General features: G+C 60.6%; 1 protein-coding gene across 1 annotated transcript in view; it reads right to left on the reverse strand.

Annotated features, from left to right (window-relative positions):
* Positions 1-15,399, reverse strand: part of Sorcs2 (sortilin related VPS10 domain containing receptor 2) — a 343,989-nt gene extending 328,590 nt beyond the window's left edge. The window contains 2 exon segments of the mRNA XM_048784122.1: positions 14,839-15,162; positions 15,164-15,399. Of these exon segments, the coding sequence (XP_048640079.1) occupies positions 14,839-15,162; positions 15,164-15,322 (483 nt within the window). The 5' untranslated portion in view covers positions 15,323-15,399.
* Positions 15,400-15,504: the final 105 nt, after the last annotated feature.

The raw sequence follows: 15,504 nt of genomic DNA on the forward strand, positions 1-15,504 counted from the left end.
GCCTCAAAGCCCCCATGCCTGTCACCTCCCTGCATTTGTCCCATGACCTGGCACCACGGTGGATTCACAGGACGCACTGAGGGGCACAGCCCGCGGGTGAAGTGACAGCGGGCCACTTGTCCTGCTTTACTCTTGAGCTGGGTGGAGGTGACGTGGCCTCCGGCAGAGCCTGCTCCCAGCTGGCCAGGCCGGGGACTCAGCAGATGGCACCCCAGGACCAGCAGGCAGAAGGGGTCAGCCTGGCCTTACCCAGCAGCAGCCACACAGCCCAGGGCTGGCGCCAGGGCCAGGGCATTGAGGCGGCGCTGGCATGGTCCAGGCTGCGGGTGGTTCTCCCGAGGCGGGCAGTGACACTTCAGTGAGAAAGCCAGGGGGTGAGTGGCTGCTCAGCCCTCACCTGGACCCCGTCTCTGCCCGGCCTGGGGTCCTGGCCAGCTGGCTCTCTTCACTTAAACAGCACTTGGCCTCATCTGGAAACCAAACTCCCCCCGAGATGCATCTGTGTGATCCAGGGTGGCAAGTGGCCTGGCCTGGCACGGGGGCCCTTCAGCCTCTGAACGACAGGACAGGTGCAGGGTCAGCCAGAGTCTCAGCTCTGCACTTCTCATGGGAAGCTGGCATGTAGCGGCAATCTTCAGCCTGATCCCTGTGGAGCCACAACCCAGGAAGGTCTGCCTGAGAAGGACGCCACCATGCTGTGAAGCAGAGCCCAGAGACGGCAACTGAGGGCCCAGCCTGGTGCTTACTTTAGAGCCCCTGGGGCCAGCCATGCCTGAAGCAGCCCCTAGATGGCTGTGTGCCTGTGAATTCCGCTCGGAGTTGGGTTTCTGTAATCTGTCACCAAGAGTCCTGCTTAACACACCCCCTTTTAGCATAGCACTGCAGGAGACATGCAGCAAAAGAGAGGAAATGGGAGCGCACCCACCATTGAGTAACTTCACACCGAGATGGAAAGGTCTGACCATCAGCTGAACCTGGCCAGGGTGAGGGTCCGCCTGAGCACCGTGTGGTGTGGGCCGCATTCCAGGGGAGCTGGGAAGAGAGGAAGACCTGGAGCCTCCTCCCCAGAGGTCAGCCAGCACTGGGTCCCCACCACAGGGACAGGAGCCCCCAAGCAGGACAGCCATGGAAATTCAGGCCAAGGAAGGGATTTGTGCCCACAGATGGCTGGGGACATTCTTGATGGGATTATGCAAGCCCGACACCAGATAATATTCATTATCAACTTTCATGACTATAAGGAAACTTCCACCGCCTGTTCTTCCAGAGAGGGGAGAATAAAAGGGATTACAGAGGTGGGCGAAGCCTCCGCTGGCTCACACCCCTTCATCCCACGATGGCCCCGCCCGTGTCCCCTGCCTCCCTCCTGCTCTGTTGGGACATGTGTGTGCTTGGAGTCTCACAGGGACCATCCAAGTCCTTTAAAAGCTGCCATCACAGATGCTGGGAATGACCGTCTGCCCACCCCGGGACCCTCCTTCCAGGTGCCACCCTTTCCCAACACACCCAGTTCCACCCACCCGGCCTCTGCCCACATGCCCCTCCCTCCTCTCCTGGTCCTCCCCACCATCTCTAGAAGCTTCCAGATCTCTCCAGGCAGGGAGGTTACGGGGAAATTTCGCTCCCTGCAGTAGAACGGGGACTCAGGATTTACTGCTTTAAGAGAAAAACGGAGAAATGTGACATTTTCTTGCCCAAGGGAGTCTGTGGCTGTGACTCAGCTCTGCCATGAGCCTTCAGTGTCCTGAGGCACAAGGGGGCTAGCCCCACCCACCTGGGGCCCCTGGTCACAGGAGTGGGCAGCTGGCGGACCACCACCCCTCTTGGGGTCTGCCATCTTGGCTCGGAAAGGGCCACTGAGGGCCAGCAGGTGCTGGGAGCTTGGGCCCCTTCTGGCACCGGAGGGACGTCAGCTCACCTGGGCCACGAAAACCTTCCAAGGTGGGCGCCACACACCCCGTCTCACAGGGGCTCCTCTCAGGTTAGGCAACCAGCCCAAGGACAGACAGAGCTGGGACAGTCACTCAAAGGCCACCTGGGAGCTGACCACCCTGGACAATCCATCAAGATCAAGAGCAGGGATGTGAGCCCTCAGCAGACAGAGGAAACCAGTGGGTCAGTCCCTGGATGGCCAGGGACCCCGCCTAGACACTGTCCATTCCTGCCCCTTCCCCCCCAACACAGTGTCCTCCTCCACAGGCTGGAGATCTGCCACCTCTTGACCCCATCCAGAAGGTGGGATGGGGTCACAGCCCTGAGAGGGGTCCCAGGAAGACCTGGGAAAGGGCAGCACGGGCGCAGGTCCTCAGAGGCGTGCTTCCCCGTCCCCGCGGCCCAGGAGGCGGCAGGGCTGAGCAGGTGGCGCCCTGGGCAGAGGCCGGCTGTCCAGCCCTGGGCTAGCCTGTGGGACAGTCCGGGGTCCACCACGAGCCTGCTCATCTCATGACTGCTTCTCTAGGAAGGTGAGACTGCACCCAGCCAGGGGCAGCGAGAGGACACTTGGAGGACAGCAGAGTGGGGCCAGGGAAGGTCAGGCAAGCCCAGTGCCCGTGTGGGGCAGCAGATGCCTTCTGGCCTGCCACCCCTAGCAGGCCAGGGAAGCCAGCAGGGCCAGGGACACAGGCTCAGCCGCGGGGCAGAGGGAGGTAGCTGCTGAGCAGGAGAGGGCAGGGCATCCCCCTGTCCGACAGCCCGGGGCAAGGGAGGAAGGCGGGGGCACCACACGAGGTCAGGCCAGGCTCCAGGGCAGGGGTCTGGCCAGGACAGAGCCGTGTCCTACAGGAGCCTTCACCACGTCTGCCTCGCCAGCTGCCTGGGTCACATGGAGCCACACACCAAAGCCACCATCAGTCACAGGGGGTCCCAGGTCCTTAGATCTGTCCCTGGATATCTGAAGCCCCAGGGGACAGCACTTCCTGGGGCAGGGGACAGGGCCTCAGGGCCTTGCTGCAGGGGCGGGGCTCACACTAGGGTGGAAAGCCCCCCAAGGCGGGGCTGGTGAAGGCTCTGTGCTGAGCCTGTGCCCAGAGCCCGGTGCTGCCCAGCGTCCCCAGAGCATGCAGGCCCCGGGGTCTCTGGCTTCTCTGTGTTCAGCCAGCCTGGAACAGAGCCTGGCACCCAGTATGTCACAGAAAGGCACCGAGGGTACAAAACCAGGCCGCCCCTTCCCGAACAATCCCCTAAGTCTGGAGGTGCTGTGGGAAGCAGGGTCCCACGTCCCCGGAGAAGTGGGGACCATCTGCTTCCCCTCCCCAGCTCATGTGATGACCACGTCCCGCCCCCAACACCCCCAGTCAGCAGTCTAGGTGACCAGCACCGAACGCCCTTCTCCACTGCCCAGGCCAGGGAGGGAGGGCTGAAGGCCACCTGAGAGTCATCGCTCTTCCTGGGCCAGGCCAGCTGCCCACCCTAGAGCTGAGGGACATGGCGAGAATGGGATCCCACGGGAGCTCCATCCTGCCCCTGGCACAGCCAAGAAGTCCCGGGTTTCAGATTTCCTGGTCTCTGCCCAGGTCTCTGCTCACCCCAGGCAAGATGCAGAGAAATTCCGACCCGATCTTGAGGTGGGGGCCAGGCAATGATTCCTACCAGGACGCGTGTGAGAAAGCAGGTGTCCGAGAACACTCTCCAGACCTGGGGTGAGCGTTTGGTGCAAGCCGGGGCCTTGGTCTCACTCCAGAGCGCCACTCAGGAAATGAGAAGGAAAGGTAGCCACAGAAAGTTTCTTCTAAAGGGCGAATTCTGATGGCTGGCACCGTGCAGCCCGTGCAGCCGCCCCTCTCTGACAGGCAGGGGCTGTCGGACACAAGAGCCAGGAGGGCTCAGGGTGCAGCCACCCAGCTCCAGGGCCCCCCGCTGTGTCACCATGGTGGACCCCGCACCCCAGCACATCCGCCGGGCCTGGCCAGCTCCAGGGCAGCCACAGGGATTCACCTGGGCCCCTGGTCCAGGTCACACAGGCGGGCTCGGGGGCGCAGGAGGCCGCACATCTCAACCTCTTCAGAAGTAACATGTAGATCCGGGGACACAGAACAAAAGCAAGGCCCAGAGACGCACCAAAGCCACCTTGGGGGGCCTCCACCGGGGGCTCCCAAGACTGGCTGTGCCTCCAAAGCTGGCCCAAGGGAGAGCTCAGCACAGCTGGGAGGACACATGAGGGACCGGTGCGTGAGGGAGGAGGAAGGTCAGGAAGGCGCTCTAGGACAGGCGCTCCCCAGGCCTCGCTGGGCACCCTGGGCCTTTGTTTTGCTCCGCTTTTGTGAGATGAGCCTGGGAACGAGGATGCTATTTAAATGCCCGGCTCCGTTTTGGAACTCGTGAGCTCCCTGGCTCCCCGCCCACCTGCACAGGCCAGAGGCAGAGGCCCGAGGAGCAAGCGTGTGGGCCACACCATGGCCTGGGTGCGTGGCCTCCACGTGAATCGGAAGCTGTGGACCCCCGTGCCCTCTGACCAGGGCGCCTCCTGGGCAGGAAGCAAACCTCTCCACCCCCTGGCAGCTCCCTTCTGTGCAGAGATACAGCGTGGTTCTCACTGCCTATGGCAGAGATCAACTAAGGCGTTAAAGAGCAGCGAGGTTGGCACGGAGTGGGCAGCTGGCCAGGGAGCCCAGCCCCGTCACTCTCTGGCCATGTGGGGACTGTCACGAAGGAGGTGCTCTGGTCCTCAGCTCCAACAGCCCTCGCCGCAGGACAAACGATCTCCTATCCTGCCGTCCCAGATGTTTACTGAGCATCTACTATGCACAGCCCAGAAGGGCAGCAGGGAACAAAAGGGCCTAAAGCCCCAGCCCTCCTGGAGCCCACTCCTAGGGGGCTTTGAGAGGCTGCTTCCTGGGGACAAGGGGACACCAGGATAAGGGCTAGGGCCACAGTGTGGAGGGGGATGAGCCATCCTGAAGGGTCCGTCCATCCCTCTCTTGCCCACCACCCGGTCTCCTCCTCCCTCAGTGTCTGAGCCCTGCTGGCTCTTCCAGGGCCCATGAACGTAGAGAGAGAAACAATGACCTCCTTATTTTCATCAATTTCAACTGAAATTAGGCACTTCCTCCCTTGACGCAGTAGGCAGTGAGTCACAGTGGCATTGCCGCGTGGGGACTCCAGCCCAGCGGAAACCACAGACGTTTCCTGGCAGCCAGTCGATGGCCCGGAGCACCCTCCACCCCATCACCACTCAGAACTGGGCAGTGGTCACACCTGCCGCTGGCCCTTGGCCTGTTCTTAAAGAAACGGGTGTCCAGGTTTCGATAACTCCATTGCCAAAGAGCTGCTTTCCTTCGATTCTGTGTATTTTGTTTGGTGCAGATTATACAATCCACGTTCTGAGAAAGTTCTATGGGCTTCCCCAGATGTGGGGTGGGCACAAACCCCCCAGTGAGCCCTGGGGCCCCCAAAGTGCCTAGCTCTGAGCAGGGTGCCCAGCAACTGCCCCAGAGTTATGTGGATCACAGAAATCAAAACAAACACTCAGAAGCCCCTCTCAACCATCAAACGATAAAGCAGAAAATTAAACTTGGATGGGGTTAAACAGTATTGATGGGAATAAATTGAGAAAAACATAGGGTTTTATTGAGTGCTTTATTTTTACGGAGTGAAAATTGAATTACTTAATGGTCAATGAGGGAGTCGATGGGGAAGTGCCCAGGAGCAGGGAGAGGAGGGACGGGATGGAATGCCAAACACCAGACAGAGCCGCCAGGAGGGTCCTCCTGTCCATCCCTGGGCGGTACCACGTCAGCCCACCCCAGACTCTCGGGCTGACCGGCGTGGGTCTCCTGGCTCAGGGCATGGGCTCCGCTCGGGTCACCTGTGGCAGAACCCAGGGGTTATCAGGACAGGACCGAAGCACACGACTCCAAGTGTCATGCTGCTGTGTCTTTCTGAGTACAGAACCCGCCAACAATGTGACTCTTTCTCCTCCAACATCCCAGGCACTGTCCTCTTTGGGGACTGAAGCCATACAACTGACCCACAGGTGGGTGAAACTCCAAGCGAACACCAGAGCAATTTCTGCTGTAGTTCAGACTCAGGCTCAATCCAAAATCAACCCTATAACCACCATGACCAGCAACGTCACCCCAAAGAACTGAAACCAGGAACTCAAAGAAAATCCTATCCCATGTTCACAGCCACGTTAGTCACTACAGCCAAAAGGTGGCAATCATTTAAATGTGCATCGAGGGGTGAATGCTACAACCTGGATGAGCCTTGAGGAGAGTTTGCCAAGTGACATACGCCAGCCAGTCTCAAAAGGAAAGATACTGCAGGGTTGCTCTCCGGTGGATCTCGAAGGTCATCAGCTTCAGGGAGACAAACGGCGAACGGGGTTGGTCAGGGGAGCGGGTGGGGAGCTGGCGTTAATGGGGGCAGAGTTTCAGGTTTGCAAGGTGAAAAGAGCAACGGCAGCTCCACCGTGTAAGGTGTGTCTGATGCACCAAGCTGCACGTTTGGAAACAGTGTGACGTCAGATTTCACCTTCTTTTTATTTTACCACAATTTAATAGTAATAAAGAATAAAATATCTCTTGTACTGACTTGAGAGAGAGAGAGAGAGCGCACATGCGTGCTGGGGCTCAAAGGTGAAGACATTCAACCACGTGCAGACCCTCAGGCCGGTCCTCTGGCTGCTGGGATGCTTTTTATTCTTTTCTATTAGATCAAGACACAATGGTGTGTCCCTCCCAGGACCCTTCCAGGGCTGAGCAGGTGACTAGGGAACAGCAAGGGGGCCTGAGGTGATAGGAGCACCATGTAGCTACCAGGAAGGGCTATTCTCAGGTGAGTCCCAGGGCCAAGGCCCAAGGCGATGCTGGCTGCGGTGCCGCCTGTCCCAGAGCCGGGAGATGGCATCTCCACTGGGACGCTCCACGAACACCCCCTGTGAAGGAAGCTCACAAAGAGCCTTTCTGAATTAAAACTGATCTGAATAGAAGCAGCATACTCTGCCTGGCTCTTTTCTTACTTTAATTTGAACTTAATTTATCTCTGAGCATCAGGAAATGGCGCCGCACAAGACACGGGCCCCATTCGAGTCAAGGCGAGCGCCACGCTGCAGCAAATTAGCTGCTTTTGCAAGAAAATCACTAAGGAAGGGGGGTGCTGTTATTTTAAGATCTCCAAGCTGGGGTGAGGAGAAACTAATTAAATGATTGTAATTTTCTGTGCAAATACAATAACTGACGGCTACAGAAATGCAAAATCAGAAGGAACTTTTCCACCTCCAAAGAACACTGGGGTTTTCTTTCTTTTTATTTTTTTTTAATTTCCAGTTTTCCAGCGACAGCTCCCACTCAAGCACCCCTATTACATTTTTAAAATGACCAACGAAGCTTCATTGAAGGGATGACAACGAGCTCTCCACGCGTTCTGCAGAGCAGCCCCCAAATCCTGGGGCTTCTGGAAAGACGAGCTGCCCGCCCTCCCTGGGCTGACGACCAGCTGGCGGGCCGAGGGGAAGGCCTGCCCAGCCCCCTGCCCACCTGGGAAGCGCCCACGGGCGTACATGCCTTCTTTGGCCACAGAGTCCAGTCTCACACCCAGGTCAGGCTGACGGACTTCCACAGCAAACACAGGATGGGAATGGACCCAAGCCAGTCTGCACCTTGGAAATGCTGTGGATAGAGACCCTGCTCTGCCCGAGGTCGGGAAGAGGGAACAGCTGGCCTAGAACTGCAGCTTCCCTGACCACCTGGCTCCTGGGCCATCAGCCTCCACAGGGTCCATGGAGCACCCATCTAACAGGACAGGTAGGAGGGGTGGGGACAAGTGGGCCACTGACAAGAGCCTATAAATAACTCACTCCTGGAGTTTACAGAGGTGTGACCAAGGGGCCCCCACGTGACAGTGTACAGCGCTGGCCAGCTCCTTCCTCCAGGACCAGCCATGGAAGCTCACAGTCCCTCCCACTCTGTGGTGTCTCCCAAGTCCCAGCCTCACCCTGAGAATCATCAAAACAGAACAGCAGCAGCTCTTGAGAGGCCCACGCACACGCAGGCCGCTCTGTGGCCTGGGGGGGCGCGTGGAGAAGGCTAATTGATGACCTCTTTAAAATACTCTCAGGAATCTTCCGTAACTGCAAATTAAATAGCCCTTTATTACAGTAAACATGGCTTTGTGAGATGTGTTCAGGAACTTCATTACCAGGACTCTCCTGGTGGAAGGACGAGTCTTCTCTGCCTGCAATTCTCCAGGCCTCCCAAGCCCCCGCCTCTCCGGTGGCCTTAATATCCTCCCTGTCCCAACTCCTGCCTCAGCCCAGGGATGCTCCAAGTGTCCTTCAGCCCTCAGCCCAGCTCCAGGGAGCCTTCCCACACTTCCCCGCACAGGGTCCCAGGGCACCGAGAGCCCTCGGTGCGGAGTCCCCACCCTGCCCCTGTGCTGGGCACATCAGAGACGCTCAGGATCAGCTGAGTCAACGGCCACCAGCAGCTGGGTCTGGGGCCAGAGGCTGGAGGAGACTGAAGATGGCCTTGGAAACCACAAGCCAGGATGGACGCTGGCGACCGTGCTGGCCAGGCCTGCAGTTGCTAACATGTGGATCACTACCCATGTTTCAGGACTGGGAACAGAGGCTGCAAGAGGCTGAGTCTTCATCTACAGCCAACAGCAGGCCCGGGGTAGGCCAGCTGTGCCTGAGGCTCGAGGCCACGCTAGACACCCTGGGTCAAGCCCTGCTCCCTGGCTGCACCCAGGAGGGCGGCCGCGCGCTGGCACTGGCCCTGCTCGCTCTACTGCGGTCCTGCTCTGTCTGTGAACAAAACGTAAGTATATTAAGCTGTGTGTATGAGAAGCACACGTCACCAGGTTGTGGTGACCCCAGATGGCCCTGCCACTCTTCTGACAGATGGGGAAACTGAGGCCTAAGAAAGAGTTGGGTACATGGAGGCCAGAAAGATGGATGGCAGACACACCTTCTGCAGAAGGCGAGCACTAGAGAGGCAGCTCCCAGCTTTTAGGCCACTGAGAGAGGACACCCAGGGCTGGCAGGGGGAGAGGGAAAGCAGAGTGGACTCTGGGGGCAGGGGAGAGCCCAGGGCTCAGGGCCAGGGGCCAAGGGGAGTGGTAAAGGAGGGCAATCACATGGCCCTCTGGTGCCTGGGCTCACCAGCCCTCAGCCACCCCAAGCTGGTGTGCCCCACGGGGCCCGGGAACAGGCGCCTGGCTCCTTCTGGAGTCCCTCAGAGCCTCCCAAACAGCACAGCCCATAGGAGGCCCGTGGCCACGTCCCCGCCTTGCAGGCAGGGCGTGAAAACAACACAGCCCGCAGGTCGGCCCCGTGCCAGCGGCTCCTCCCTGGAGCTGCCCACGCCACCCCCACCCCATGGACAGGTCCTCTGGACCCTGTGTGGCCCACATGAGGACCCCAGACCCAGTAGGTCTCTTCAGGGGGTGGGAGAGTGGCCAGGGGCTCCCTGGGGACCTTGGAAGCAGCAAGAAGATGAGCTCTTGAGTTGCACAGAGAAGAGGGCCTGTGGGAGAAGATGCCCGGGACCTACACCAGGGTGGCAATCGCACCAGGACACAGAGGGCAGCTCCCCAGCCCCAGAGGAGGGTGCACAGCCCTGGCCAGGGAAGTGAGCTGCACCCCGCAGCCAAAGGCAAGAGGCCCCCAGCCCCTGCCAGGAGGTCGGGGCAGCTAGCTCAGGCTCCTTGGCGCTGCCTACCCACCAGCCCGACTTCACCCACTTCCCCCTTCCACCCACTGTGGCCTGTCCTTAGCCGTCTGCACCCCTGCCCCTCAAGTTGAAATGAGTCTCCACTTCCCACCTGGCCCCCGTCTGTGGCTCCTCTTCTCCCTCACCTCACTCTGCTGGCCCTGGGGCTCTCGGGGCTCCCTCCTGGGGAAGGGCCTCCTCCCATGGGCTGCAGACCCCTCCCCACGGCCTGGCACACAGCTATCTATCGGGCCAGGGCCCGAGTGGGAAGAGAGCCTGTCCCTCGAGCCCCTCTGGAGTTTCTGCCAAGCACCCCCCACAGTCCTCCTGGGGAGAGCACCCACCTGCTCCCTCTCGGGAAAGCAGTGACATGGGCCAAGACGAGGTCACTTCCAGACTCTAGTTCTGGACACAAATGGCCCCACTTCTCGCCAGGGCCCTCAGCCGCTGCAGTCTCCCGTGGCACGGCCACTCTGAATGGCAGAGGACCCTGGGTCTCCCCCAGCTCGGGCAGGTGGCCCCCTGCATGTGAGCCTGGGGTCTGCTCCCGATCCTTCCCCGGATCCTGAGGCCAGCACAGTGCAGGATCCCGTTCCCTCGCCGCTCGGCATGGGAAGTCAGGCCCGGGTCTCCACAGGCCAGCATGATTGGCAGCTGATGTGACAGGTACTCGGCACCCGGTGCCACATCCCTCGACCTCTGCTGCCCGTTTCTCTCAGGGTGTCACCCTGGTGACAGCTGCCGTGACAGAGAAGCACTTCATCCGGACAGATGCACATGCGCTCCAAGCTGACCAGCCACAGCTCAGGACTGTGACCCAGACGCCTCCCTCCAACCCAGCCTCCACCCCAAAACGCCAGGAGGCTGCCCTACAGTGGCCTGGAGTTTCAAAACAGCACTCGGGAGGTTCTGCACCCTTTAATGAGAGCCACACACCCTGGAGCCACCAAACTCGCCTCGGAGGGAAGAGAATGGACATCTCAAAACCACAGCAGCGGCGGCAGAGGGGAGGAAAGCTGTGGGCCGGCCGGGTGCTGGGCGGGCACATGCTCATTTAAGGATCAAATGCTCTCGGCATGCTGGAGGCTGACCTGAGCCTCCAGGAAAGGGACAGGCCATGGCATCCTCTTCTGCAGACCCTCCCCACTCTCACAGCCTGGCCAGCCTCCGCAGGGAGGCAGCCTCCTCTGAGCCGCAGTCCAGGGTTCCCACCAGCACCCTCCACACTGCCTCTCACCCCTTCTGAGCCAGACCCAACCTGGCTCCGACTGCTGCCTCTGGCCAGGCACCAGGCACTGACCTGGGTGTCTCAGGTGGAACTCGACACCTTGCTCAGCCGAGATCTGAGCCTCCGCCTCTCTCTCTCCCAGACGCAGACTCTGAGGCCCAGAGACCCTCTGCCATCCTCCCAGGACCCCAGAGCTGGGAAGGGGCAGGCCAGGACACAACCGGGCAAGGGGCTCCCAAAGCTGACATGGACACCCGCCACCCGGCACCACTACACGGGCTCCGCAACCTGGTGTTTGGGGTCCCCCGGGAGCAGACTTCACTCACCTCCTCCCAAGTCAAATGTGAAATTCTCTCCCCGGGTTTCTGTCCCTGCACAACACACCCACTGTCTGTGTATGACACACCTGCACCTTCAAATCCCTGCCAGACCTTGCTCACGCCCCTCCTCCTGCTGGAATGCCAATCCCCGTCTGCCAGAGTCCACCTACCTGTTCTTTAGGCTGGTGCCACCTCCTCCATGCACCCTCCCCTATTTCTCCCCAGTGTCATCAGGGGAAGAAGGACACCCGCCTCTCACACCTAGCGGTTCACACCCTTCTCTCCTCCCCTGCTGGACCACTGAGCGCTACCTTGTAAAGCTCAGGGATGCAAATTAAGTGATGTCCTCTCCCTGCTAGCAGAGGCCAAATCGTGCTCCCCCTTCGCCGCCAAAAAAAAAAACATATATATATATATATATATACTGAAGGAAGCAGGAGAGAGAGGTGCCGTCTGCCCGGGGAACATGGACAGGGGCCAATAAACTGGTTGCAGGAAGCTCACGATCAAATCAAATGTTTCATCCAAGTTCAAGTTCAAGTCCCACAGGGAAGGAGCCCAGGGTGGGGCTGTGCCTAAAGTAAGACGGATCAGCACATGATTTCCCAGAAAGAGCACTACTGGGTTACGGCACAACACATTCCCATCAGGGTACCCGGAAGCCCCACCCCAGAGGCAGAGACCAGCACTCGTAATATTTATCCACCTTCAAAAATCACGTGACCTTCGAGGGTGGCTCAGGAGACACAAGCCCTGAGCTGCCTGTGCACGGCCCCTTCTGGATCCATAAACATGGAACGCAGTCGGTTTCAGTGAGACATTAATTTCACTATAGCAATTTGTTTCTACAGCTACACCTCAGGCAGAGAAGCAGTGTTTGAACTTCCAAGCGAGCCCCTTCCGCATCTCCATGGAGCCAGGAGCCCTCCACTGCCAGGAAAGCTCCCATATGTTCCCAGGCTGCGAGCAGCTTGCCTCCCGCAATCCTCCAGTGAGATGCTCCCAGGTGCCCCTGTAAAGCCCCCTCGCCCAAGCTCTGTTTAATTGAAGAACCCCTGACACGGTACAGGTTCGCCCCTCTGCTGGTGTGGACCGGTCCACAGGAGTCACTGAGCATCGGCAAAGATTTTCAGATTTTATGAAGACTCCGCTTGGAAAGCAGCCGTGAGCTTGTTCCCTTCTGGCTGTAGCTTCCAGCAGAGGTGAGAACAACTGCCAAACGCGGTCTCAGATCCTTGTCCCTGGGCTGCAAGTTGACAGGGGCGGGAGCACAGTGCATCTGAGGTGCTCCTGTGCCAAGAGAGCTGCTGCGCATGCAGCCAGCACCGAGGCCACCGCGACTTAAAGGAACCGGCGCACCCTGGGCAGCCTGGGGGTGGCCCTGTCCCCTTGCTCCACGCCCAGGTTGGTCCCTGAGGCATCCCTGCTCCCAGCCAGAAGACAGGCCTTTCTGGAGAGGACCCACCTCCCCAGGATGCCCAGGGCACAGCGTGGGCGAGAAGGGAGCAGGGGCAAGGGGTGGAGCCAAATGCCCAGCCAGGGTTTCCACACTGACCCCTCTCCTGACCCCGCACACGCCCACACTCTCTCACTCTCTCTGCCTCCTGCCTCCCGGCCATCTGCGAAGGACCAGGGCTGCCCTGCTATCCACATCTACGCTTGTCCCTTGCTTCCCACTGACCAGCACGGCGCCCCAATCCCACCCCTACTCAGAACTCCTCTCCACAGCATTCACCTGCCAGCAGACAGGGTACAGCCACTCAATCCGGCCACCGCCCTCCCTTAGGAGAACAGCCAGGGGGCTCCTCCCACCCCAGCGCCCCTGCCGGCTGGCCACCTTCCTCCTCAACTCTCCAAGGAGGCCACTGGAGGCCAGGCTCCAAGCTCAGAATAGGGTCAGGCTGGGCATCAGCCCTTCCTGAAGACAGCTGGTCCCCAGTTCCTGTGGCTCCTCTACCACCCCCTGCCTGGCTCTTCACACACACACTGAAACCAAATGATAAAGGGGCACGAGCGAGCTTGCTGGACAGGCGACAAGCTGGCAGTCTGGGTGGGAAAGTTGGGTTGGCCAGTCCAGCTCTGCAGGTTTGCACTCACTGTTTACTTGCCCGGTTTCTGAGCTGCCTCTCAGCCCTGCCGTATGGCTCAGGGTGCGGGGCTGGCGGGAGCACCAGTGGGCAGGCGAGGGCTGAGCACAGCTGCACACCTTGACACCTGACTCAAGATACGGGGGGGAGGGTGGCCCCACATTCTTCTAGGGAGGGGCACCTGCTATCTTCTGTAAGGCACCCCCATCAGTGGGTGGCTCCAGCTGGGCCCACTTCTTCCAGGGAAGGGAGTTAGCTCTGCCCTCTGAGGTAACTGTACCCTGGAAGCCACCAGTTTGAGGGAGAGACAGCAGGCACGGGGTCCTGGTCAGTCAAGTCCACTCAGAGCTGCGCCTTGCCCCTCCCCATCCCTTCCCCAGCACACATGGAAGCTCCTGGAAGTAGCCAGGGGTGCAGAGAGAAGAGGGGTAAAGAGCCGTCCAGCAGGTTGCAGCCTTCCTGGCCACAGAAAGCCAGTGGACAGGAGACCCCTACCCTCTCCACCCCATAGGCAGCCCTATGCTGCCTCCTCAGAACTTTGGGGAGTAACAAGAGGTGGGGAGACCTGAGCGAACAGTAATGCACGGAAACGAGGGAGACTGCCCTCCCCCTCCCCACACAATGCGCCCTACCCGGAGAACCACAGCCACCCTGCCCTTCTCCAGAACTCGTCCACTGGGGCTGCCCAGAGGTAACCACAGTGACCACCAGTCTTTCACCAAGAAAAGCAAGACTGAAGCAGCATCCCCAGAAAGAGTGAAGGGACCCCCATGACCCAGGGGTGCAGCACCAAAGAATGGCGCTGAATCTGGGAGGGCTGTTAACCACGGCTGGTGGGTGGAGGCAGAGGGGGAGGGGTGACAAACTTCCAGCTACAAAGAAAATCAATGTGGCCCCATGTGAAAGGACGTCGGGGCAGGGGGCTTGCAGATGGCCCAGACAGATCCCAAGTAGTGCTGATGCTGACCCCTGGGGATTTGAAGGTCCAGTAGCATCCAATGCCCTCAGGAGGAACCTCAGGGCAGCTAGAGGTTGCACCAGGAGAATCCAGGGAGAGGGGCAATACCAAAAGGAGAGTCCCAGAACAGCACATGCGGCTGAGCTGATCCACAGGGTAGACCACGGTGGGGGGATCCTGCAGCCAGAAATTCCTGCCCCATGCTGAGCAGAGTGGAGTGTGGGGGCCATCCAGCAACACCCAGCTGTGTGGCCCCTGGATACCTGGAGGCACCCAAGGTGGCCAGGGGTCCAGAAACCTTTAGGACCCTCCCTGGTAACCCAGGATGTAAAGGCCAGGTTGGAGCCCGGGAGGCGGCTCGGGGACCGGAACACGGGAATGCCCCTGATAGACAGAGGCTCAGGAACCTGGAGACCTTTCCCCAAGTAGCCAGTGACCAGAGGCCAGTAGGGGCGCCGCCGAGGTGACCGCGTCCCCAAGTGTCTGAGAACGCGGGGGATGACTGAGGGGTGGTCCGGAAGTGGGCGGCTGTGACAATCTCCCCAGGTGTCCCGGGCAGGGGTCGCGGGGAGGGGGAGCGCACGAGGCCACTTACGCTGCTGTTCTCGCCCGTCCAGTGCACCATCGCCTGGTTGTGTGTCGCGTCCCCCTTGAGCACGAACGACGTGCTGATGAGCGAGACCTGCGCCCGCGAAGCCACTCCGTCCACTGGCGCCGCGCGCGCCCATCGCCCCTTGCCCAAAGCGGGGGCGCCGGGCTCACCGGGACCCGGAGCAGGACTGGGATCCGGACCCAGGGCGCCCGGCTCCGCACCGCGCGTCTGCCGGTCTTCGCGGCCGCTGTGCTCCGTGCGTCCCGCAGGCGGGCTCCGCGGCACTCGGGTCAGCTGCGCGCGGGGACCCAGGCGCCTGGGCTCCGGGGGAGCGCCCGGCCGCCCCGCAAGCGGCCAGCAGCAGCAGCAGCAACAGGAACGGCCGCGAGCGCGGCCAGCGCAGCAGCGGAGGCGCCCCGCGGCTCGGGGCTCGGGCGGCGGGGCTGGGGCTCTTCGGGAAGCGCTGGGGGGCCCCCCGGTGCGCCATGGTCGCCTAGGGGTGGCGGCGGGGCCGGCGGCGGGCGACGCGGCGAGGGATTCCGCGGCCGGGAGAGCGGGAGGGCGCCGGGGAGCGCGAGCGAGAGCGCAGAGAAAGGAGCCGGCGAGGGGAGGGAGCCGCGGGAGGAGGGGACTTGGGGCTCGCCGACGCCCGCAGCCGAGGGCGTATCG

The sequence above is a fragment of the Marmota marmota genome, unplaced genomic scaffold (assembly GCF_001458135.2).
Source record: "Marmota marmota marmota unplaced genomic scaffold, marMar, whole genome shotgun sequence".
Lineage (NCBI taxonomy): Eukaryota > Metazoa > Chordata > Mammalia > Rodentia > Sciuridae > Marmota > Marmota marmota.